This window comes from Anoplophora glabripennis, unplaced genomic scaffold (genome assembly GCF_000390285.2).
Source record: "Anoplophora glabripennis isolate ALB-LARVAE unplaced genomic scaffold, Agla_2.0 scaffold235, whole genome shotgun sequence".
NCBI classification, from domain to species: Eukaryota; Metazoa; Arthropoda; class Insecta; order Coleoptera; family Cerambycidae; genus Anoplophora; species Anoplophora glabripennis.
In genome coordinates, this window is record NW_019416402.1 from 260,694 (window position 1) to 288,426 (window position 27,733).

The 27,733-nt window shown below is 32.4% G+C and overlaps 1 protein-coding gene across 1 annotated transcript in view; it reads right to left on the reverse strand.

Moving 5' to 3' along the window:
- Positions 1 to 660: 660 nt before the first annotated feature.
- The window catches only part of LOC111691494, a 47,652-nt gene continuing 20,579 nt past the window's right edge, over positions 661 to 27,733 (reverse strand). Inside the window, exon 2 of the mRNA XM_023454439.1 lies at positions 661 to 953. Within this exon, the coding sequence (XP_023310207.1) occupies positions 661 to 953 (293 nt within the window). The remainder of the gene's footprint in view (positions 954 to 27,733) is intronic.

Here is a 27,733-nt window from a genome sequence, read left to right on the forward strand (position 1 = left end):
CCATTCTAAAGTCTGGTTTCATTTGTAAGAAGTAAAAGTATCATAAAAATGTTGATTTACAATAAAGTCAGAATCAATGTTTGGGATGATATTGTGTTTAAGTCGGTAGCTTAGTTACTTTGTCACAAATATGGCCGCCACGCGAAAATCGTGGTATATCATTCTACGGTCAGGTTTTACTTGTAAGGAGTAAGTATCATACAAATGTCAATCCAATATAAAGCCAGGATCAATGTTTGGAGTGATACTGTCGCTAGCTTAGTTACGTTACGACGTCACAAATATGGACGCCATGCGAGAATCGTGTATATCATTCTAAGGTCAGGTTTTACTTGTAAGGAGTAAAAGTATCATATGAATGTCAATCCAACATAAAGCCAGGATCAATGTCTGTACTTTGTAAAATTCGGTAGCTTAGTGACGTTATGACGTCACAAACATGGTCGCCGGCCAAATTCCTTTTCAGCTATGGACTCCGAAACAGATTTTTCACCATTGCCTAAAAAAGTAAAAATGACAGGTACAACCGATGAATGTATCACTCATTATACCACGACAACAGCAATTTGATGACTCTATCATCTACCGAATCATGGAAAACTCTCTTGAACGCAGCGACAATAAGGAAACACAAAAGATTGGTGGAAATTGCAAAGTCAGTTACCGGAAAAGAATTTCCTGCATTAAAGTACCACCGTTACCGTACCACTTGCGGTAGCATGAAGTCTCAGCTGATCTCAATTGCACACATTGCACTTCCTCATGTGTTCTACTGCCTGGCTTGTACTTCTGTTCCTTCTCACAAAAAGTGCAGGAGAGTTTACATGATTCGGTAGACGACAGAGTCATCAAACTGCTGTTGTCGCTGGTACAGTGAATGATACATTCATAGGTTGTACCTGTTATTTTTACTTTTTTAGGTAATGCTGAAAAGTCTGCTCGGGAATCCATATCTGAAAAATTAAATATAGGTAAATTGGAATAGCAAGTCTGATATTAGTATTGTAGGTACAAATTGATTATTATACTATACCTATCATTATTATATTATTAAAGTATTATATTTTATTATAATTTTTGCCAATACCATATTTGTGACTTCGTAACGTCACTAAACTACCGAATTTTACAAAGTATCATCCCAAACATTGATCCTGGCTTTATGTTGGATTGACATTTGGGTGATACTTTTACTCCTTACAAGTAAAACCTGACCTTAGAATGATATACTACAATTTTCGCCAGGCGGCCATATTTGTGAAGTCATAACGTAACTAAGCTACCGATTTTTACACGGTATCATCCCAAACATTGATCCTGGCTTTATTCTAGATCAAAATTTTATTGATACTTTTACTCCTTAAAAATGAAACCAGACTTTAGAACGGTAAAGTACGATTTTTGCCCGGCAACCATCTTTGTGAGGTCGTAACACCACTGGGCTACCGAATTTTACAAAGCATCATCCCAAACATTAATTCTGTCTTTATGATGAATCTAAATTGGTAGGCTACATTTACTCCCGCGGAAGGAAACCGCACATGCTATGTGGCTGAACGTCTAACAAGATCTATGAAAAGGGCTACATTTGTTAAAAGGGCAGGCAATGTTTTTATTCATATTTGTTATAAATTATTTTCAAATATGAATTAGAACTTGTAAACATAAATGATAAAAAGCTCCATAAAATTTCAAGTTATTGTAAATAAAAGATAATAAATTCAATGAATGATTTCGCAACAAATTCTGAGAATATTGCACGAAAATCTCAACGACATTTTTAATTATTCAAACAGAAAAATTCTAATTATTATGTACATTTAAATGTACAAATAGTACAGTAATAACTTAAGTGGATAAATTGTTCTAAGGAATTATAACAATATACATATACAGGGATGGCCAGAAGTACGGAATAAAATTCATATCTTTTGAATGAGTTAATTTTTCTTAAAATGCCTAAACACGTTAACTGATTTTGATTCTTTCCCATCTTTCGGTTATATAATAATTAATTTTTGGTTCAACCCCCTAACCCCCAGCTATCCCTACTTTTTTTTTCAAATGGAAACATAAGGCATGAGGGGGCTCGTTGAAAAGCTTATAGAAAACTGAATCCAGCCATACCAAATAAACAAGTTTTATTTTTTCAATAGCAAGGTTTTTAGGGTTGTATAAAACACCTACTTAACAAGTGAAATAAAATTTAATTATCTTCAGTGTTATCCTCCATGAATTTGCACAGAATAAAATAAAGAATTTGAAACTGTACCTATCACTGCTAACGCAAAAAAGATATATTTTTTATGTTGCGTTTTTTTGGCACCACTTACTTGCCAGGCTTTCTGGTTAATTTTTCGCTTTAGTTGTAAATTGGAGTTCGAAACGTTACTATTGTGTCAAAATCAAGTTATTTACTGAATTGCAATGGTATTGTCGGAAAGGCAACGCATCGAAATCTTGATATTGCTTGGATGTGGAGACAAAATAAGAAGTCAGGCTGAAGTGCGCGATTTATTTAATGCGAAATATCCCGAAAACCAAATCTCGCAAGGGACAGTTAGTAAAATATTTCACAAATTTGAGGAACACGGTACAGTACAGACTTTGCCCAAAACTGGACGGGCACGTGCTTTGAATGAAGAAAAGAAATTAGACATTGCATTAGAACTTGTTGAAAATCCTCATACTTCAACTGTTTCATTGGCCCGCAATCACGATGCTTCTCGAACTGCAATTCGAATGTTTCTGAAACAAGAGAAATACCACCCCTATAAGGTATGTCTTGTCCAAGAGCTTTTGGAAGACGATTATGATAGGCGATTACAATTTTGTGAGGAAATGATGAGACGGTGTGACGACAATAATGGTTTTCAACGAGACGTACTTTTTTCGGATGAAGCTACGTTTTATTTAAATGGAGTGGTTAACAGGCACAACTATCGCTTTTGGTCCCAGGAAAATCCACACTGGACATGCGAATCGCATACGCAGCATCCACAAAAAGTTAATGTATGGGCAGGTATCATCAACAACAGAATCTTGGGCCCATTCTTTTTTGAAGAAAATCTTACTGCCGCACGCTACCTGGATTTCCTAACATTTGACCTGATACCTGCTCTAGCTGTGATTTTCCCTCATGAAATTGATCCAGATATACCGAATGAAAGAATTTGGTTCCAACAAGATGGCGCTCCCCCACATTTTGGTATTGATGTTCGAAGATACTTAGATGAAATGTTTCCAAATCGCTGGATTGGTAGACGGGGTACAGTTGAATGGCCGCCAAGATCCCCCGACTTAACACCCCTGGATTATTTTCTTTGGGGATATTTGAAAGAAAGAGTCTACCAGGACAGACCGGATAATATTGAGAATTTAAAGAACAAGATTAGGGCGGAGATGCATAATTTACCAGCTGAAGTCATTCAGAATGCTGTGGACAGCTTTTACTATCGTCTTGGAGAATGCCAAATAGTGAATGGAGGACATTTTCAGCATTTGCGACATTGAGTTTATTTTTGTAAATTATCTAGTTGTTTCAATTTCTAAATGAAAAAAAACTTGTTATTGAAAAAATAAAACTTGTTTATTTGGTATGGCTGGATTCGGTTTTCTATAAGCTTTTCAACGAGCCCCCTCATGCCTTATGTTTCCATTTGAAAAAAAAGTAGGGGTAGCTGGGGGTTAGGGCGTTGAAGAAAAATTAATTATTATATAACCGAAAGATGGGAAAAAATCAAAATCAGTTAACGTGTTTCGGCGTTTTAAAAAAATTAACTCATTCAAAAGATATGAATTTTATTCCGTACTTCTGGCAATCCCTGTATGTATATTGGATATCATGCCAGAGAGATAAATTAAGTGAATAAATTAAATATAAAATTAAGTAAAGATATAACCTATATGAAAGAACACTATACTAGATATTCATTTTGTTAAAGGAACAAAGCGTGAAAAAATATCTCTCACACTAAACACTTACAAAGGAACAGGGCACAGTTTGAAAATTTAATTTAGTTGATTCCGAACCTTTCGCTTGATTTGACCGAAAACATCTTAAATTCTTCTCACGTAACGACAGAAAGTTTTTACATTTATGTAATGGAAACGATGTTCGTCATAATTAAAAACCAGAAATGCTGAAAAGCAAATTGTTTGGGATATTGTTAAATGCTGCTACAATATCTAAACCTTTTTAAAAAAGAAATATTTATTTGGGTTTCATTTACTACTCTATTTGGGTATAAATTGCTGACTGTATCTGTTACAAATTGAAATATTTTACTATTTACTATTACAATAATAAATGAACTTGGACAGAATGGGAATGGTGCAGCGAAGTCCTAAATATAGAATTTCTTTAGCATGTTCTCTGCTGATGATATAACCGCATCAGTCTGGCTCTGTTCCAAACGTTATGTATTAAAATCTAGCTTAGCAGGATGAATTAAAAAGGTAAACTTCATGCCAATTGAAGCACAAAAAGTTAATTAAAATTTTATACAAATAATACGTTTTATACAGATAATGTTACCTTTTCTACTCTAAAAACCACAGCAATATTTTCTGTTGATATTTATATGTGATATTCTTTGCAGATACTAGAATCAAAGCTACACCAATTATATTTTTTCTTTGAAAAGAAAATTGAATATACTGTTTGCTTATTATTTCCACTCCAGTAATGTTTAAACAAAAGTAAATGGTTGTTTGTCATCTGTCTGTATTTACTTAAGTACAATTTAAATTTATTCAAAATTAAATCGAAAAGTCTTTTTTAATTTACTGTATAAATGGTAATATATTACTTTTCGAGAATCTGTGAACGTTTTACATCATCACCCAAAATTAAGTATCATAAAAACTAAAGTTTGTAGACTCTTCATTTTATGTTTTATGTTCAAGAAGGGTAAAAAGATCACAGATCACCTCAGTTATGTAAAGGGTATCATTAAAATTGTACGAGGCATATCCACAAAGCAAGAGTACTCAATTTTTTGAAACGAAACAGCAGTATATTTATGAAAAATTTACATATTCAAAAAGGTACATCAAATACTATTTTTTGACGAAGTCGCCTTCAACTTCAATGCCTTAAAAGCAGTATTACCAAAATTGTCTAAAACAAAAACCACATAGCATCAGAGTTTCAGTACTCTTACTTTATGGATATGCCACGTAGTATATAATAAACTTTAATAATGGCAAACTCTACATCATGAATTAACAAGATAAGTAGGTAGGTGTAACAAGGTTAGAATGAAAAAATTCGATACGAGTGGAAGATTCCCAGCGTTAGCGAGCGTAAGGAACCACAAGTATTGAATTTTTTCATTCTAACCGAGTAACAGACTATATTTTCTCTACGACCAAAAAGTATGAATCAAAAACAATTCAATTTAATCTAAACAGAATAAGTTATTTATTGACACATTTGTATACACTGTGTTAATATTTACTTTTGTTACTGAAATTGAAAACTGGTGCACGGAAAATATTTTCTGTAATATTTTTCAAAACAGTTTGATTTGTAGAGGTAGACTTAAAAGTCGTGTAGCAGGAAGAACTAGAGGTTGAGGAGACGGTTACTAACGAATTAGATCCATGTAATTGAAGAAACTAATTGATTTGCTATATTTATTCGATTTTGAAGAGAATTTTGTATGTATCCTTCTGCTACTTGAGATGACTTCCAACCTCCATGCCTTTTTAATCTTGTAACCTGCATTTACCTGCGTAGTCGCTAGGTACGGCGGAAACAGTGGCCAGTATACGCTTGTGAGTTGTCTACAGTATGTCCTCGGTTAGGGTAAACAAGAGGGAAAACTTTTTTATTTTATATTTTACGTAAAAAAAGGCACACTTGATAAAAAGTTTTGCTCGAATTTAAACTGAAGTTGCCATGGTGGAACTTAACATTTCATGTACGGGGTGTCCAGAAAATAAAAAATCTCAAAATAGCAGCAGAGTAAACTACCCTTATTTTTAATATTTCTGAAAAATGTCACTAGGAAAAGCTGTTCCAAATTAAATGGTTCGAATTTGTGGCAAAATTGGCCTACCTTGATTATTTGCAAATATTTACGTCCGCGGTTAAGATGAATAAGAGGAAAAACTTATTTATTTCAAATAGAAGGTTGTGAATAAAATGACATTTTATTCTTCACTTGTGTCACTGTATTTCGTCAAAAACCCCCAACAGTAATTAATTATCGGATAAATGCTAACTTTACAGCAAAAAATATATCTAATACAGTGCAACGGTAAGGGTGATAACGGTTATCGCCAAGTAATTCAAGATTTCAATGAAAAATACCCAGGTGTGCATGTGGCGCAGTCGCCTTTACATAAAGTACCTAGTTCAAAAATTTTTGAGACCGAGTCACTGGTGAAAACACCTAGGGAAAAGAAAAACTATGATGATGAAGATGCCGCTACTGTGCTAGTTCTACAGTCAGTGAATGAATATCCAACCATGTCACCGAGGAGACGCTCAGAATACTTAGGAATTGTGAAAAACCACATACAAAAAATTTTTAGAGAAAACAAAATTCTGACATACAAACCAATTCACAACCACACTTAAGAGGAAGGTGATGAAGCGAAACGTCTCGATTTTTGACTGTGGATCGGAGGTATGCAACGAAATTTTCATCAACAGATTATGTTTTCGGACGAATCCACTTTTTCTACAAATGGCATTGTTGCTTCACAACATTTGCGAGATTGGAGTACCGAGAATCCTCATTTTAGAATACCATCTAGGCGGCAATATTTCAAAAAAGTAAATGTTTGGTGTGCGGTATCGTTTTATGGAATATAGGACCATACTTATTTTAAGATACATGCAATGGAAACAGCTACCTGAATATGCTCCAAACGTTTTTTTACTCATGAATTGGACAATTTATGACTGGCCTACCGAAATTGTTTTTATTTTCAGCATGACGGTTGTCCGGCGCATTCTGCTGTAACTGTTAGGACCTGGTTACAGAACACATTTCCCAATCGCTGGATTGACCGGCATGCATCAATGGCCCCTGCAATGTCCAGACTTAAAAATCATGGACTTTTACTAGTGGGGCCGACTCAAACAGATTGTGTATAGCAGACCTTCGGACAATAATATCGAGCAGATAAAACAACGAATTAGAGATGATGTACAGTCCATACCTTCAGAAGAGATTAGACGCAACTACAATGAATTCCTTGCACCCCTTCAAATTTGTGTAAACGGTGGTGGAGGAGTGTTCAAATAATGTTTTATTATACATACATTTTTTTCCAAATTTATTATGTCCTGTAAAAAAAATAAACCAATTTTTTATGCGAATTGTTTTATTTAAAAACTCAAGTAACTTTTTGCACGACTTTTGCAGAACTATTAAACTTTTCAGAAATATTAAAAATAAAGGTAGTTTACTTTCGTGACATTTCCAGATTTTTTTATTTTCCGGTCATCCCGTACATGAAATGTTAAGTTTCACCATGGCAACTTCATTTTAAATTCAAGCAAAACTTAATATCAAGTATACCTTTTTTCCGCAAAATGTAAAAAAAATGTTTTCCTCTTATTCACCCTAACCCTGGACATACTGTAGATTCAGAAATGTGGCAATTTATTTAGGCATATTGCCCAGTTATTTATGATTGATTACTGATTACTTGTCACATACATTTAGTTTTTGGAAATTAATAAAAAATTATCGGAAGGAATATTATAAGGTTTCAAAACCCAGTATTTTATTATAAAATTATAAAAATCTCGCGTGATTGTAAACTCTCTTGGTTTTTTAGTTTTTGTATTAGGAATTGTAATTAATAGGAATTGCGGATGCCAAATCTGTAAGAAATTTTAATGCGCAAGAATGAGCTTTACATTCTTGTGACAAGCCCCAAAACACTAACGACAAGGACGACCTAAAAATAAAAACTACATTTTATTAAAATTGCTATTTAAATTATGATTTTTATTACCTTTGTAGCTAAATATATCTCATCTGGAGCATTTTCTTGCTTAACATTTTTTTCTGTAAAAATCTTCAATTTCTTAGTTACGTACTTTTCAGAACAGTGTTTTAACAAAGTTTTTAATTTTTTGTATCTTGAAATATCGATATAGTTTTTCACATTTATCGTTGCTTTTAGGATTGAATATATTTTCGATAGCGTCGAGGATTCTTTTAATAAATCACCAAAATATGCTTTTCTTGTTACCAATCCCTTAACAGTGCATTATACTTTTCATATTCATGTCCCGATTTTTGCGGCAACAGGTTCCCACTTATATTATTTGCATAATTTGTAATTTCAGGTGGAATATTATCAAATACCTACTATATCTGATTCACTCGATTTTTCACTCATTATTTTATTTACATTAATAGTCCATTGAAAAGTTACAAAAGTCAGTTGGGGTTGCAAAAGTCAGAGCACGCAATTTTGTTTTTTGGATGTCAAGAGAGGGTTAGTGTAAAGTTAAATCCATGTTTGTGGGGTCGCAACCCTTGTGCCTCGGCCGCCATCTTGTAAAAAGGGCTGCCAATGATTTTTATACTAATACTTACTATATCGGGCAAACTATTCGTCGCACAGAAAATTTGTTGCAAATTAAATTCTCTACAACTTTGGTTCCGTAACTTTTAGTCGTAGAACCAAAAATAACAAAGTTATTAACGAAAATAGATAAAAATTTGGGAACAAATTTTCTTTTGGTCGTTATAACTTTTTTTCTGGTCATTTTACAAAAAAAAATACATCAGAGCATTTTGATAGAGGGGTTTTTAAGGAATAATTTCCAATACAAACTTTTTTCAAATTTTATTTATTTATTAGGGTTTTACAGCGATGCGAAACTTACACTATTCTCCAGTACTAGTAAGTATACATTAATAACATTAATATGAATGATTAGGCATAGGAGGCGTCCTTCAAAGTTTTCTTCCAGTTGTGCTACCACGTGCGTGCGTGACGTATTTAATTGTGAAAAGTATTTTGAGTTTTGTGGACACTATTATGAACTTTGTGGACAAGATTTTGAGTTTTGTGAGAGCTATTTTGAATTTTGTGATAAGCATTTTGACTTTTTTTATCGCGTTCATATAGTGTTATTGCATCATGAGTGATTGTTTTATTTGTAAAAAACCTTTAGGGGAAAGTAAAACCAGAACTGTGAAAATTGATCGAGGAGAATGATTTTGAAGATGAACTGCCAACAATGACGCCACTTCATTCTCCATCCTTCCTCAACAATTCAATATCGGAAGCTCAACCAGATCCTGAGTCGCAGCCTGGCCCATCAAAGAGACTGAGGATACAGTAGATTGGGAAATATATTTCGATATTTTTAATTACACTAATTATTATGTCAGCTAGAAAATATCCGTGGATTCTGCCTACTAGGGATACTACGTAAAAAAAACGCGCCACCAGACTCTACCTCGTAGGGGGTGGAGAAAATAGTCAATAACTAATTAACAACATTACAATGTCAACCATTAAAATGTTTCTTATAAAAATAGTGGAAAGATGAAAGAAAACTATGCCTAATCATTCATATTAATGTATACTTACTAGTACGGGAAAATAGTGTAAGTTTAGCATCACTGGAAAACCCTAATAAATAAATAAAATTTGAAAAAAGTTTGTAATGGAAGTTATTCCTTGAAAATCCCTCTATCAAAATGCTCAGATGTAATTTTTTTTGTAAAATGACCAGAAAAAATGTTATAACGACCAAAAGAAAATTTGTTCCCAAATTTTTATCTATTTTCATTAATAACTTTGTTATGTTACTAAAAGTTATGTAACCAAAATTGTAGAGAATTTAATTTGCAACAAAAAATGTGTTTACAAATTTTCTGTGCGACGAATAGTTTGCCCGATATAGTAAGTAGTAGTATAAAAACCATTCGCAGCCTTTTACACTAACCCCCTCTTGACATCCAAAAAATAAAATTGCGTGCTCTGACTTTTGCACGCTAAGCCCAAAAAAAATTTACATTTCAATGGACTATAAACCTATACTAATAATTATTACGACGACGGCGCCGCGCCGTCATTTACACTTGACACCATAGACCTTGTAAACTAGTGGACTCACCCAACTGTCATTTTGCCTATATAAACGCAATCGTACAGACATGTGAGAGAGATAGAGCTAGTGCGGGCTTATGCTTCGTTCCATGAACTTCTACTGTAGGGCGCTACATTTAATTCAACCAATCAGCTAGCTATACTCGATTACTTACCCCCTTTTTCTGTTGGGCCGTATTCCCGTATGAAGTTAAAATGATTTTAACTACATTTATGTGTGGTGGCTACACTAAAAGTATAGTTAAGTTAAAAATTTTGAAAAATTATCGATTAGGTTTTTAATTATATTCAGATGAATGGCAGAAGGGACAGCCGACGAATTTTTGATGTAATAATTAGGAATTTAAAGTCAAAGATATTTTATTATATGCCTACATATTTAAAAAATATTCATAGTGCGGACCAGTTACTACGTGACGATATGTGTGTTACGAACAGTTAGATAGAAGGCGACCATCAGATTTTAGATTTGATTGACGTTTTTGTAAACATAATAATATATTCAGCATTATTACTGTATTTCTTTGAGTTATATAAATTACATAATCAAGTTTAGAAGTTTAATTCATATTTAAGTCAATAAGACTACAATAGGTAGTTACAATTTTCTAAATAGTTTTTATAAAGCCTTCTTTATGTATTTCTCTATTTATTTTCCTCATATCGTAAGCTCGATCAGTTAAAATTACTGTCAGCTCTTCTGAAGTAGTTGTTTTAAATAGTTCATATTATCTTCTTCAACATATTATTTAAAGAGAAGTTTTGCTAAGGCATATTATAATCAGAATTCAGTTAAAACCGTTTATTTATATGTATGTATTTAGTTTGATGTTGAAAAATAATTCAAGAGTGACATATTTAATGGGGCAAAATTTTGACGTCAAAATGACATTTTATTTTGAAGATGGGGGAAATAATATAATCAAATATGTTACCATCAGAGACAACATACTTAGTCATTACTTTTAGAAAAATGTAAAAAGTATAAAGATATTGGTACCATCTTAACCTCTTTTCTACCTATGAAATTTTATTTTTTCTCCACTTAAACGTCCCTTTATGCAATTGATCGCTGAACACGATTGCACTATATTTAGTTTTCACAAATATTTCACATATACTAAATCACACACAAACATGTAATAAATATTTTACATCACTTTTACTCTAAGGTTTGTTTACAGTATTTTGTACCGGTATACCCGTGTACCATTATTTGTTTTACCGGTATTTGTCTGCACTAGCTTCATCTGCCTTGCACACATCAGCGCGATTAACCTCTCTTTCTAGGGCCAGTCCATAGTTTACTAGGTCTATGCTTGGCACTGACAATGTTGAAATCCATGGCAATCTAATCGTTTAATTCGATTACGGAATATTAATTCTGTATCCTGTTATACATAGAATGAAAATACATGCAAAACACATAAGAAGCAATAGTTTCAGTATGAATATTCTAACTTAAGAATGGAAATTTTTACATTCTATTATTAAAATGGTCGTGAAGAAAAGAACTTTCTATAAATATGTGTCGGAATATGTATCATTTTCGAGATATAGCGTGTTCATTATCAATGAGAACATATGATTAAAAGTATTTTAGAAACAGACATTCACATTGTAGTTTATGTATTTAAGACATATTTTACTTATTGTTTTATACACTATATTTTGTTTTCAATTTAATGTTCTCGAAATGTTTAAAAAATTCAAAAGTGTAAAATTACATACTTAATGTAACTTTACTCGCATTATGTAAGTTTACATCATCCCTGTGTCGCCAAAAAGTATATAATTTTATATGAATGTGGGCCACCCTATACATAAAATTCATTTCTTGAATGTGGTAAAACTTATTGTCTAACGACTGCTTCTGTATAAACATCGACTTATTAACGTTTAATGCTTGATGCACTAAATTACAGATTATTTCAATTAGTACCGCCATTCTTTAACTGCCTGCCATAATTATGAACTAACATCTGCATGATGAGGCAAACGAGGAGACTTGTGCTCGTTAGCTTGAAGATGTACCTAAAATGTAGAGGAAAGATAATTTCTCAGAGATCGCTGATAGCACCACCAATTTATTGATTTAGTCTTGCCCAAGGTTACAACGACTCGTCATCAATTTCCGAAGGTAAAATTATTACCAGTACTTTAGCTTAATAACTCACTATCCAAAGGCATCCACTGAAAAGTGAAAGGAAGCCGATAGGCGTTTAATTATCGGGCTATTAATGAGCCCGACAATGATAAATACGCATTTGTGAACGTCAATTGATAAGATATGGCGGATGATTAATAACTTACTTAAATGTTTCCAAAATCGTGCTAAAAATTATTAAATCGGCTATTTTTTTTCGGTAAAGACTATTTCACATTATTGTAAATGCATTATTTAGAGTAGAGTAGATGGAATAAATATACAGGGTGTTACAAATTAGTGGGCTAAGCTGTTAACCACAATGTTCTTTAGACGAAACAATGGAACTTTTCTTATGCCAGTAATAACAATGGAAGGGTTCATGGGTACTACGAGTATAATCCTCCTTTCTACTGTCCGTTCTTTGATATTTTAGACCAAAATTATAGAGAAAGTGTGCTGACTTGAGATAATAGTATTTCAAACAAATTATTGAAGAACTGCTCGAAGTGACCACCTTGCATTTGCATAATCTAGCTCGACGCTTCAATGATTTGCGAACTCTTTGGAAAATTCTAGGTGTTTGATTTATTTCCATGCACGCGGTTTCAATTTCCTCCCGTAGTTGCTGAATGGTCTCAATTGGAATTTTATAAACCTTTGCCTTAAATTGACCCCACAAAAAATAGTCCAGGGGGTTAAGGTCAGGGGAACGTGAAGGCCAGGGAACAGGACCTCCTCGGCCTATACATTTTTCTCCATACAACTCATTTAAGAGTTGTCTTACATTATGTAGGTAATGAGGTGGCGCCCCGTCCCGCATAAACCATATGCTTTGGCGTTCAATTAAAGGGAAATCTTCCAAAAGTCCTGGCAAGTCGTTAACTAAAAAAACTGCAATAATCCTCACCATTCAATCGATTACTGAAATATGCTGTGTGGGTTTTCATCAGCCCATTCATGAGCGTTATGAAAATTGATCTTTACTGAAGCTTGCCTCTTCCGTAAACAAAACAAGAGATGCAAAATTCGGAATCCGCCTCGATTTTCGCAAAAACCATAGGCAGAACTGCCGACGTGGTTCGTAGTCATTCGGATTTAAAGCTTGAACACGCTGGATATGAAAATGATGAAATAGTTGTTCGCAAAGAATTCGCCAAACTACGGAAAAACTTATGTTATGCATACGTGCGACACTTCTTACACTAACCCTTGGATTGTCCTGCACAACTCTCAAAAAATTTTCTTCCATCACCGGTGTTCTTACAAATCTGTCTCTGCCACGATCATTTACTCTTGGTTGGAATGAACCATTTTCTCTTAAACTTTGATAGATCCTCTGAAATACCTGCCGAGAAGGAAGTCTTCTATTCGGGTATGCTGCCGCATACAGACGCCTCGCTTCTGATGCATTTCCAGCCGCACGGCCGTACATAAAGTGCATATCTGCCATTTCCGTGTTTGAATATGATTCCATTTTATGAGTTGCAATAATGTTGTATACTTAAATTTTCCACTCACCACTTTTACTAATTAAACACTGCAAAGCTCAATTGACAGTTTATCAATAACTTAAATTGTTAAGCGCTTTGGCAACGTCAGTCTTTTATTTGCCATGGTAAACAGTAATTGTAATTTTTGGCCTAATAACTTAAAGAGCAGAGTAATTTTCAAACTCAATTTACTCGAAAACCATTGGAAATATCGATTTGGACAAAGATAATATTTTTAATTTTTAAGATTTTATAAATCTGTAGAGAAAGTTGTAAAAAAATTGAAATAAAAAAAATTACTTGCCGAAAACCCCCTTCACCAACCTAAATGGGACTCATATGATTTGCATGTCGAAAAACGGACTAGTCTATGTTATTTAACGTTAAAAGTTATGTATATAAGACCCCTACATTTTTTTCTATTTATTTGCGACCGTTTTGTCAATAACAGAAAAAAAAATAGTTTTGTTTGAGCCCTTTTAAGGGCATATAACTTCCTAAGGGTGTGTTTTAGGGCACATGGTAATAGGAACTTTTTGGCTTATTTTAATGAGTTATAACCGCAGCAGAAGTTTGGAACCCTATTTTAGAAACACCCTGTATGTTTGACTGTACTCGAACCTAAAATTAGATTAACCTAAAACCTAAAATTAGATTAACGGAAATAATTTAAAGCGCAAACTAATGTGTCTCTCAGTGTAGTTATCAGCAATTGCCAAACAGATTTTAAAACTGAGACGATGCGATGGTCTCAATAATGAAGGCACTGAAATCAATTATTTCGCTTCTCTCCTCTTCATCTTCTGTTTTGCCACAAATTCCTTTTTAGTTTGTTCATCCTTGACGCCAACGCAAAAAAGTAATGTTTTAAACAGCGTTCTTGTTATTTTGCGTTCTTCCCCTTCTCTATTCAAATTCCATTTTTGATCTTGAAAAATAAAGCATTTCAGTCTCATGCTGATTTTCTTAACATTTTTGTTTCACGAAAGGAGCCCCGTGAAAAGTAAGAACTATGAAAATACTGTCAACATTCACAGACACGTCATTTCTAGTTTGAATGTGGAACTAGTCACTTCTCCATCATTCATTAATTATGATACTACTTTATTGTACAATTTATAGAGGTATTTATATTTTAAATGCAAAACTGTTGGTGGAAACTAAAATCATGACTACTTTTACGAAATGTGAGTAACTGCCGAGTAAAAAGCAAAAAATATTTAACAATCGTTTTGCGAACGACGATGAATGACTAATTCCTTCATTTTCTGTTAAACTGTTAGTGTTAAAAAAACACTTTGTACAAGTTTTAAAAAATATCTAGATTAACGAAAAGTACACCAAAACATAATGTGGTAATAAACAAACAAGGATACAAAAAACAATATTTTTTAGATGTGAAATTTATTTGGAATATGATTACATCTAAAATAGAGATCTAGATCAAAGTGAATTAAAAAATGTCCAGTGTCGTTGAAATTAAATAATGTTGACTGTCATTTGACATTTAGGCAGACTCAATTGCATTTGTTACAAAAACTGTGAATTTTCAGCTATTTCTACAAGTACTTATTCTCTTAAGTAAAAAAATGTTGCATTGCGATGTACAGGGTGTTAATTAAGTATGTACAATAAATTCAACAGACGATTATTTGAGTGATTTTAAGACAAAAAGTTCATATAAACATTGGTCCGCAGATGCTTCGTTTTGAAGATACAGGGTATTAAATTTTTGTAAAAAAAATTGCTATTTCGTAAATATCTTAAAAACCCTTTACCCAATTTTGTTGTAATTTGGCAGTATTATTTGTAGTATCAAGGGGCTAATTTAACCTAACAAGATTAGATTTATTAAGTCCAGTGGCGTCACGAGCGGTACCTTAACAAATATTTTTGTACGGCACTGACTTTTTTGTAATTTTTATATATTTTTTGAATTAAGCAACTAAAAATACAACTGTTTTGTCTCTTGAATGTTTTTCGTATCTTCATTAATTTTTGTTGAAAAAAAAAAAATAAAATCCACTTAATTGCATATCCCTGGACCACACAAGAAACATGGGGATAAGTTTATTTTGGAAATTATCATTTTTTCATAATTTTTTATTAATAACATGTAACATCTAAATAACAAAAAGTACAAGTAACGCTGCCAAATTACAACAACATTGGGTAAAGAGTGTTTAAGATATTTACGAAATAGCAATTTTTTTACAAAAGTTTAACACCCTGTATCTTGAAAACGAACCATCTGCGGACCAATGTTTATATGAACTTTTTGTCTTAGTATCACACAAATAATCGTCTATTGAATTTATTACATATTACATTACATACTTAATTAACACCCTGTATAATATACACTGTAACATGCCACTCAGTAAATAAAGACCGACACGAACAATTTTGCGTTTCTGATTCAGGCAAATATGCTCCAGATTGAGAAAAAACGCATTTGGCTAAAATGAATAAGATGTATGTACGGCGATTTGGAATAGCAGCTACCTGAAGTTTTCCCTTGCCGTGTCCAGTTTGCATTTGTGGGCGGAGTTATCTCAGACGCAAACCTATTCATATTTTTTTGTAGTAGTAGTAGTAATATAGTAGTAATAGTAATTAGTGGCCACTCGCAGATGATCAAAAACTAATAACATTGACATATCGCACAAAAACTTACCTGTACCAAATTTCAATTGTTTTTTAGAAAACGTATGACATTTGACATTAAAGAACAATCTTTGACACCCTGTATCTCAAAAATAAAGGATTATATACCCCCAAGAAGAAATCGTAGTATTTTTTTTATGTTCTATCAATTCCTGAATGTATAGTTTATTTTTTAAGAAGACCCTATAGAAAATAAGTTTAACTAGAATTTATATCACCACACCAACAACAAATTGTATTTAAAATGTTTTTTTTTTAATTAGGTACATTTCAATTTTGCCAAAGGATGTACATAATTGTGTATTAAATACCAATAAAATTTTTAAATTTCACGGATATTCTACGAAAGTTTCTGTATAATGTAGCGTTTGCTGCAAATTATTTACTTACTGAAAAAATGTAAAATGCTTTTTTGTTGCTGTTACATATTTTAAAAAAATTGTCTAGGGGTACCAAAAAATACATATACAACAAATTATTACATGCATTTTATTTAAACAATAATTATATTAATTAAAGTTATAATAGTACAATCTTCAAATAAAACAAACAGTATTTAAGAGAGGTCAACAGAAGGATTTGGAAAACTCTGATAAATATTATTACAAATTCTTATATTTTCTCAGCATTGAGCTCAAATTTATGGGTCATGTTCGACTCATTACTAGAAAGATTTAGAAACTAGTTTGAGCAATTTTCAGTAGGTGGTGCTGCAAAACGTGACAGGGTTCAGCTAGTATGTATTATTTATGAAACATTGCAAATAAAACGATTTAAATTTAATAAATCACTTGTGTTTGCGCACATGTGTCAAAAATATAGTTCATCATTACAATTCATTTACGTATATCAAAGGTTTTCACTGTTGTCACAGGGTTTAAATAACATTCGGTGGTTAAATAGCACCATTGTAAATAATGGACAACGACAGAAACTCCTGCATAGCATAAATATAAAGCTGAATAGGGAATAATCCTTGTTGTGAGTTTATTGTGAAAATTCAATTTGCCCTTGTTTTCAGTGAGTAAGGGTCAAACTACATGCAGTTCCTGAGATATTTATATGGAGGATGAAATCTGAAACAAGGTATTCTAAAGAAATTGAAGTAAAAGTTCAGAAGATTTACCAGGCAAGCAATATTAAATATGAGTTACAGGAACGTCTAGAGAAGCGTCAATTACAACAAGAATTGTAGAATGGAAGTTAGGAAAATGCCAATTTTTCCAAAAATTTAGTTTTTGACATAGAAATGTTTTCTAAATACCATGATTTATGTCTTATGAAAGGTTCCAAGTGCTAATATTAATAATAATAATAAGTTTTAGGAGCTACTCACAGATGTATGTGTGCAAGCGTTTTCCTAAGAAAGATCCTGTCCGTTTGTATCAGATAACTGCACATGTCTCATCAAAGTGAAATTTTTGTTATAAGACGTTACTTTGCTAATATTTTTTGTTGAAAAGTTTTCCGTGTTGTACTAAACACATGTACTTAAACGTTTACTAAATAAATTTTTGACCTATTCAGTTTTTCTTGATTATATCAACAATTTGTTTTTGGCACCTAGGCCCTTTCTAATTTCCACTCTTCAATTACACTAGTCATTTTGCTAAATGAAAAAAATTAATTAAACAAGTGAGATCATTTTTTACTACTAGGTAATTGCAAAAAGTTATAAAAAGTATTCCAAATGATTTATTTCAAAATAATGTTTTTTATACAAAAAGTCAGTACTAATTATTGCAATGAAAAGAACAATCATTAATATAAATCGAAATCTAAAAGTGGAGCCTATTATTTTAAATCAGGATATGTAGTAGAAAATCTGACTTCAAAACAAGTGAAAATATTGTTTTGATTTATAGAACTACCCTTAACCACACCTATAAAACCACGCAAATAAAATAGTAATTGTAGAAAAATCAATCAGTCCTATGTGAGTTATTCATATTAGAATTATTCATATTAGAATAGATGGCTAATCACACACAATTTTGTATTAAAACCGGTGTTTTATAGACAAAATCGCACTTTTAGTAAGACAATCATAGAACAAATAGATCCATCTAGAAAGTGACGATGCGTAACGCTAAACTAGAGCAAGTTCCTTTAATTTTTCTAATTAAAAATTCACCGAGAACATGTAAACATCAGAAAATGTAACTTTCCTGTTTTGTCCAGCAAATTTGTAAAGATACTTAACAATTGTGATTAATGCATGTGTTAATAGCTTCCTAAAAGCATTCTACGGGGTGTGATATGTTTATAGTACCGAACGCGATTTTCTGTATGTTCAACAGAAGCGCAAAATTCAGGATACAAAGTAAAAGTATGCTTTGTCTTTGTCTTTGTTCGAAAAACATAAGAGTGTAGTAATTTGTAGAACATTGAAAGACGAATCCGAAAATAATATGATTGTTACCGTAAAGCAGTGGCGTACTATTTTATTTAGAAAAATATGCCACCGATACCCTGCATCTCCGCCACTGGGGCATCTAAATTTTTGGAAAAGGCCTCAAAATTTGTATAATGTTTACATAAATATATTTGCCCCCTTTCAAATTATTTCACTTACTAGTTTTTAAATTATTTAAAAAAATTAAAAATATTTTTTGAAGTTTCACACTGTGCAAAACCGTACTTATCTTATCAACTTCGACGTCACCTGTTACATAAGTGTTGTATAATAATGAAAAAGTAATATTAACGGTCGGTAGAAGAAAGCGCAAAAAAGAAAACGCCTAGGTGGGGCCATTCTGGAATGAAGCCTAAGGAGTTGAAGATAGGGAGTCGAAGATAGGGAGTTGAAGGGAGAACAGTGTGCAGATAGGTAGTAAGACGATCGGCGGACAGTGTGTCAAAGTAGTGAAAAGTTAATTGTTTAAAGTGTTATTAGTTAGCAGGTAATATTCTTTAAGTACTTTGTTGTTAATTGTTCTATGTAATTTTATGATTGTGATGGTTATAGATGTTTCATGATAATAATTCTTTGTAAGTTTAGCTTCCATTGCTTTATGCTCAAGGGCATATATTTTTCCAAGGTAAAATTGTTATAATTATACTTAAAGTTTGCCCATTATTTATTTCATGTTAAAAATATATGTATTGTCCTGATTGCCAGACATTACAATAACGACTTCTTTGTTTCACATCTAACTTGTTTTTGCCACGATTACGTTATACGTAAAATATAGATGTTTCATGATAATAATTCTGTATATGTTTAGCCTTCATTGTCTTACGCTCAGGGGCGTATATTTCTCTAAGATAAAATTGTTACAATTATTATTAACGATTGCTCATTATTTATTACATGTTGAAATATGTATATATTGTCGTGTCTGCCCAGATATTGCAAAACAACTTCTTTGTTTCACATTTAACTTGTTTTATCTTGATTACGTTGTTCTTTGATTTCTTGTGCTCACTTTATGTCATACGTATGTAAGAGCTTTGTTGAATTTACTAACATTTTCACCCATGATTATTATTATTGTTATTATTGTTGTTGTTCTCCCGAAATCTCAACTTTAGCTGGATAGCCTCCCGTATTATGGGACTCCAGTACCTTACCTATGATTATTATTATTGTTGTTGTTCCCCTGAAATCTCAACTATAGCTGGATTGCCTCCCGTATGGGACTCCAGTACCTTCCCTATTATTATTGCTATTATTATTATTATTGTTGTTGTTGTTGTTGTTATTATTGTTACTAAAACCTCTTCAGTTTTACTTGGAAGTGTGTATGTCAGACTTGAGTGAGATGACATTTAGTGAGAAATTAAATAAGTCCAGTTTTGATTATCATTAGCAAAGGTTCTTAATGTATGCCTTTGGTTAGCGGTTGTTTTGTATTTATATTTGGGTGGTAAGAGCAACGATCGTGGGTTTCTCTGCCATGCTCTTTCCCCGCAGGAGCTCTAGGTGAGCCTGGCACTCTCATTTTATGTTAAATGGTTGTTAATGTTTTTGTTGTTCTTTCTATTTGTCACATGTTTAATTTGAATTGTATGTAAATAAAGGTTAGGTGTATTTACTCTGCTTTTGTTTTATATAATTAAACCATACATCCCCTCTACAAAGTTAGTAGCCAGCGCCTTCCGGTAAATTAAAAATGGATACACACAACGTAGGTACTCCTTATGACGATCACATATTTTTGGCCACAACTACGTTTACTTATTTTTTGTCGAACCTAGGGTTGTTATACTACAACACCTTGTATTTTTTTAACAAAGCGTCATAGGTAAAAACTTTATGCGAAAGACACCCCTTAAAATTCACCAAAGAATACCAAGTTTCATTTTTGGTCACCGTTTGTGAATCACCCTGTATAATTTCTTAGTCCATTAAAAATCAAACAATTAAACTACATATATAGATAATACATTTATTTCATTTATGATTTACTACCATAAATGACAGAAAATATAAAAGTAAAATACTAATTATTATTTGTTCTTGTAGTAATAGAAGTAGGTATTTACATTCAATTCGACAATTCTAGTTTATCTATAGCAAGGATTGTTTGCTGAATTCGAATGCGATGTTGACTCTAGTGTTACTGTGGTATTAAAGTTTGCTTCCATTGAACCAAAGATGAAGGTATTCAAACAAATGGGTGTGAACTACCTAATTAAGCTGTTTTCCTTGTAACAAAACAAAAGGTCTATCTAGTATATCCAACAAAAGACAAGGAAATTTCTGATGTTGAGAACATTAATAGATATACCAGATCATATAAAGTTTTTGATTACTATTTTCATAGCTATAACATGTTAATGTAAATAGTGTAATATGTTTTGGTGACTATTGCAAAAATTATCTACCTTCGCAGTGTCAGATAATTCTGATTAGACAAAACTTAATAAATCAACACTGGCTGATCCTTTTGGAGCAAAGGGTTATTTATTAAAAAAAAATCTTTTCAGAATACCTAATTAAAAAAAAAGAAATACTAACTGAAAATGCCACGAGTAATTACAGACGTCTCACAGAGAATAATAAGCCAATAATAACTAGTTTTAATTGCTTCTAAAGCACCAATTGTCACCTCAAACTAGGTACCAAAATATATTTCAGTGTACTACTAATTATTATCTATATCTAGTATTATTGTCTATGTGCTACCAAATTATTTCAACAAATGTATTGCACGTTGCATTTATCTTAGTTAGAAATATAAAGGGTGTGTCTTAATTTCGCTACTAAACTTCTACTTAAAAATTGTCAATAAAGGTGTTAAAAAAGGTTACAATCCTTAGATAGAAATAAATGTTTTTTGAACACGAAAGAACTTTTTAAGAATTTTAACCAGTTGTGGATACCATATGGTAACAAAAATATTTTTAATGTTAATATACTATCACCCCTAGAATTTATGGTATGTTAATCTAATACATTCTGTATAATTTAATTCGATAATTGGTTTAGGGGAATTTCTAAAATGAATTTGAATTTGTAAAGAGGTGATTTCGGGAAAACTGATTAATTTTTTTTTTAATTCTTCAAGGTCTAAACAAAATTTCGATATATTTTGTAACGAAATAAAAAAATATCGAAAACCTGTTTTCTCTCAAAAAACTACTACTTTCTTTGATGATAACCGAGATGACCTAATACACTGTGCAGTGTTTCAAGTTAAATTGATTGAATATGTCAAATTAAATTAATTTTTCGAAGCTAATCTTATTACAAATCTGGAAACCTTTAACTTCTGAGAACATAAAAAAGTAATATTTATATAATTACAATAAATTTATGTACTTACTTTTTTAATTTATTGGTTTAATTACCAGCGCTCCCTTTATTACTCAATTGCGAAACTGGAAAACTAAAATTAAGGGCGTGTCAATAAACTTTTTTAAACTCAATTTCTGTCACTCGCAAATGATGTTGGATGCGTGGGGTGCGTGATTGCCCGGAAATTTTTATATGGCTATATTTTGGGCACTTTGAGCATAAGCCTATAGCCCTGGACATATTAATATGCGAAAGCTTTTTTGGTGCAGTGACCCTCGCTTTATAATAATTACATTTGACTGGATTTATACACCTTTTTTGAATATTCAAAATATTATTTAAAAGGGTGTCATAAATTTTCGTGGAATGTGTTTATGTAATATGTGGTTCGCATAAAAAATGTATTTTAAGTGGGTAACACCATTAGTTATATTTTTAAACGGAAATAGTAATAAGCATAATTTCAACGCGTTGCTAGGTTACTGTCAGATAAATACCCTGAATAAAAACTGAATAAAAACTGAATGAAATATACAGGGTGTTCTTAAAGTTGCAGTATTTCCCGCAGGATGTACAATTTGTAAATATAGACAATTTTATCAATCAAGTTACCTATACAGGGCGTTACCTAACTCTAAAATATTTATATGTTGAAAAATCGGCTCGTGCGTGCTGGCAATTATATTAAAAAATAATATGCATTCCACATCGTATTTTTAATTTAGTTAGTTTTTTTTGTAATCTTCGTTCATTACCTACCTGTCATAAGACGTTTCTTAGCATTTTTATATTTGAGATCTAATAGGGTTGTTGACCATAAAAACAAACCATATACAAATTGTTGTTGATGCAAAGATTTTATATAAAAGAACCTGCCTGTATAGTAAAATTTTAAATATATGACAAATTAGTGGTACAAATCATTTATAAATTTTTGCGTTACTTAAAAACTAGTCTGACGTCATAAGGGGCAATTGAACAAGAAGCTAGTAGCGATCCTATTGCATAATTTTGAAGAAGAAGAAAATATGACAAAATTGTCCGTCAAATCCTGTTGCCCTGTTTCCTGTTTTTTAAACAACAGTGACACTAGTGACAGCAGTCTATCAATTAAGAGTATTTATATATATTCCACATAGCCAATTGCATTACCTCCATAAGACTCCCGGACTGCACTATAATTTTCTATAAATAAATAAGTATTTTATATAAATAAACACAATAAAATCATTCATTAAATAATATATTGATCCTTACCTGACTGCTTTTATACCTCTGATTTCGCCAATATTAAAACGGTCGTCTTTTTTTTAAATTCAATTGATGATCTTAGAACTATCAATTTTCGGTAAAATTTGCGAAGTAGCTTTCACAAATCCCGTTTCACACATTCTGCTTTAATTATAAGGAACGATATTAAATGATTATTACTAAATAATAATTTTAACAAAGGAATTCGAAGATTAAGGAAAATAACTCGTAGACTTGAAAATATTTTATATGACAGTGTCACTGATAGACTGACACTACTGACAGTGTTGACAGAGCGTCTTCTTCCAATTTTTTTCCTTTACGCAATCATTTACACATAATTTCACTACAAGATGCCCCTTATGACTTCACAGCCGGTTTGAAATGTTATAAAAAAATCAGTTTTAAATAATAATTATTTTAAAACTCTTCTGACGCATTTCTCAATCTCTAATTGTGTATACACACTAGTTAGTTGTGTAGAATTATATTATCTACTTTTTGAAATTTGGTCAACAACCCTATTGAAAAAATACTCTTTAATCAATTTATTGATCAAAATTATTGTATTATTTTTAATAAAATAGCATTTTCCGCCAGAATTTCAAATGAAAAAAATATTAAGATCTTTTGTCAAGCAAAGAACCATGACAAGAATTACTCATAAATTTTAAAATGTCAGTGGCGTGTATTTTATTTTTACATTATTTGGACACTATTGTCTATACACACGCTCTCTTTGTGGACTGATTAAATTTTAGTTTACACTAAAGCATACCCTCTAGTAGGCGGTCTAATTGTACAAAGTTTGAAAAAAAAAAGGAAAGCCTTCCATCCTTGAGATACTAATTAAAAAAATAAATCAAATTCAACGCCCGTTGTTTTGGAAATGAAACATTTTTCGACTAATATGAACTTTTATTCTTAAAATAATGTGAAGAATCACTCTCTGAAATATTTAATACTACTTAAGAAACGTCCCGTATAAAATTTGCAAAATAACGAAACGTATTTTATTAAATTTAAGTGTGGCCCAGGTCTTTCTTGTTTTGAAGGTTGTAGACGCTCCCCTGGTATGAGTATAAGTAAATTTACTGCGAAATAGCAATCTAAACTCTGTATACTTTTAATGTATGGGAAGTGTCGACATAGTGTCACGGCTTCTCACTTATAAAAGAAAAGATTTCTTAGCACAAGTGCTTATTACTTTAGTTCAAAGATATCTTGACACGAAATGTTTAAAAAAGCAACGAGGAGGACATGTTGTTTGTTCCAGCCAAAATGAATGAGATTATTACTCAAAAATATAGAAAACGATCAATGAGAATAGCTCTATAACGAATTAAATTGGAGGGTTCACAGTAAAATATGGAATATAATGAGATTGATTTTTAAATATACCATTGTCATAGGATACAAGCGTTACAACATCAATTATACCTCTTAAAAGTTGAATCTGACCAATGGTTTTATGCGTTGAAGATCCGCCGTACTTTAGCCGAGATAGATGGATAGGGTGAATATACCAATTTCCTGGCCTACATGTTTCCCAGACATAATTTTTTTTGTTTTTGTTTGGGAGGGGGTTGTCTTAAAACTAAGTTTATGACAGAGAAGTATACAGTATAATTTTAACCGTAAATAAAAAACTTTCGGTGGCGGCTGAACATTTTCTGTAAACACATCAGAACCCTGATAGGAACAACTAAATCGATAACTTTTCGATCGTCGCTATTTCATAATGTTGATACAGTTCTACATTCTTACAAGGTACATAAATCAAACGACATTCAGTTGCCAATCTTCGGGTGGAGGTGGAAGTAATAGAGCCACTTCCTCGTTGAAAAAAAAAATTAATAGTACCAAAGTTGAAATTGATTGTTTATAACAATAAATGATAAAAAATCACGATCAGCTGAAAAAAATGCCGATGGAAAAAGTTTCAGCTGCGCATATAAAAAGGTATGAAAATCATATTAAAAAAATTTCAGTAGGTACCAAACGTGAAATCAATTTTCATGATAGTATAGAACGTGTATGTTATAAAAACAAGCTTCAGGACATTAACTTTTATTCAGGCAGGTAGCTATGATATATACAATGTATGGATAGATTCGGAAAAATACGTAGATTCAAAAAATATAAAAATATACAGGGTGTTCCTTTTAAAAAACCTTAACTTGTTTTCATATGACAAAAACGTGACAGTTTATAAAAATTCTAAGAATGCCATGATAAACTACATTAAAAATACTAAAATTTTTGTGACATGGGGGGACAATTATAGCGGACCACCCGGTACCTTTTTGATTTTTAACTGCTGTGTCAAATTAAATTAAATTTGTATTACTTGATTCAAATTTATTTCTACCATGAAACGGGCTGCTGCTTGAAACTGTTTAAACCACTAAACAGTCGCAAACTAAGTACGTAACAATAAGTTACTACATTAAAGATTCATTATGTGATGCGACGTAGTTTTAACCGTATTTATATAATATATAACGAGCGTTCAAATAAAAACGTGGTCGAAGTTGGCTCTGACACATTGGACGTAGGGAGTAGCTTATAGCGACCAACTTAACCTCATTTCTCAACGAGCTGTATAGCAGCTGTCAGTTTCAATAACGTTAATGACTATATAACTTTATTTTAAAGAATAATCGTGATAACAATAACAAACAATTAAAGGAGCTGCGGAAAGTGTCCCCCTCCTTGTTATAACAATAAATTAAAGCAGCTGCTGAAAGTGTCCCCCTCCTTGTTCCAAGCACTTTTCACACCTGTTCCTCAAAGAATTAAAGACATTTTCTAAGATGCTCGGGGTATTGTTAATTTCACGAATCTTGTCTATAAGTCGAGCCTGCAGATGGTTTAAATCAGGAATAGGCAGTTCAAAAATAGTGTTTTTAAGGTAAGGCCACAAAAAGAAATCACACGGCGTAATATCAAATGACCTCGGTGGAAATTCATGTTCAGCATTGAGACTTATTAGTCGATTTTGGGAAACTTCCCTCAACATATTCATCGTCTCGCCTGCCGTATGTGCCCTTGCGCCATCTTGTTGAAAGTAAAAGTTTGTAATTTCGTTTTCTTCCAGCTGGTTAACAAAAGGAGCGATAATTTCTTCTCTATACCTTTGCGCAGTAAGAGTACCATTAAAAAAAATAGGTCCATAAATCCTCCTTCGATTGAGAGCACACCAAACTCCAATTTTTTGAGAGTATAGAGGCCCCTCGACAAAAAAGTTATCTGGTTTTTCAGAAGACCACATTCTCATATTCTGTGAGTTTACGTAACCACTTAAATGAAACCAGGCTTCATCAGAAAAAAGGTGATATTATGAAGTTCACCGTAGTTGTTTAAAAACCATTCACAAAATACAGCCCGTCGCGGAAAATCAACTTCATGAAGTTCTTGCTGACAAGTTAAACGATAGGAGAACAAACGCAAATCTTTTTTTAACACTGTGTGGCAGGTACCGACTGATACTACCACCATTTGTGATAAAACACGTATAGAAGTTCTTGGCGCATTTTCCATTATTTGTTGGACATTTTCTTTTAATTCTTCAGTCCGCTTTTTAGGTCGGCCGCTTCCTTCTTTTCTTGTTACAATGCCCGTTTCACGAAAAACATTAACACAACGCTGAACTGCACTTTGAAAAATTTTGTACTCAACAACGCCGGGAAATTGATTTTGAAATTCTATGAAACATTCCTCAATAGAATACTTCCATATTCCATCAATCTTGCGTCCATTTCTAAAGTAGGACTCTATGATAAACACTTTTTGTTCTTGAGAAAACACCATTTTAAACGCTTTTTAAAACGAAAATATTCAAATTGATAGCGGCGACAGATGACGTTTAAGTTCATTTGCTATACGCTACGCCCTACGTCCAAATTTTCAGAACCAACTTGACCACGTTTTTATTTGAACGCTCGTTATATTTAGTATACTTACACAGATTTAGTGCACTTCTACCTAAATCTTAGTAAATCTCTCCAAATCCCTCATTCAAACTTTACGGCATTGTTTATCCTCCTCACTCAATGCACATTCCATTTGTAGGTCACATGTTGTCGAGCAGTTCAATATTGCAAGGTGTCTCTATATGAGTATTACCTCTGGTGGAAATGTAAGTACAGTGAATAGCCAAGAAATCACAGACGTCTTTGACGTATATCGGAAGGTCTCAGAATTCCCCTACGTATCGCCTATTACGGCCAAAGCCGTCAGCCATAGTAGACGATGCTAATCGTACATACTACGAAGTGCTCAGCTACCATCGACAGCGCATGTAGATGCAAAAATTTTCACCGCTGTTTCGGA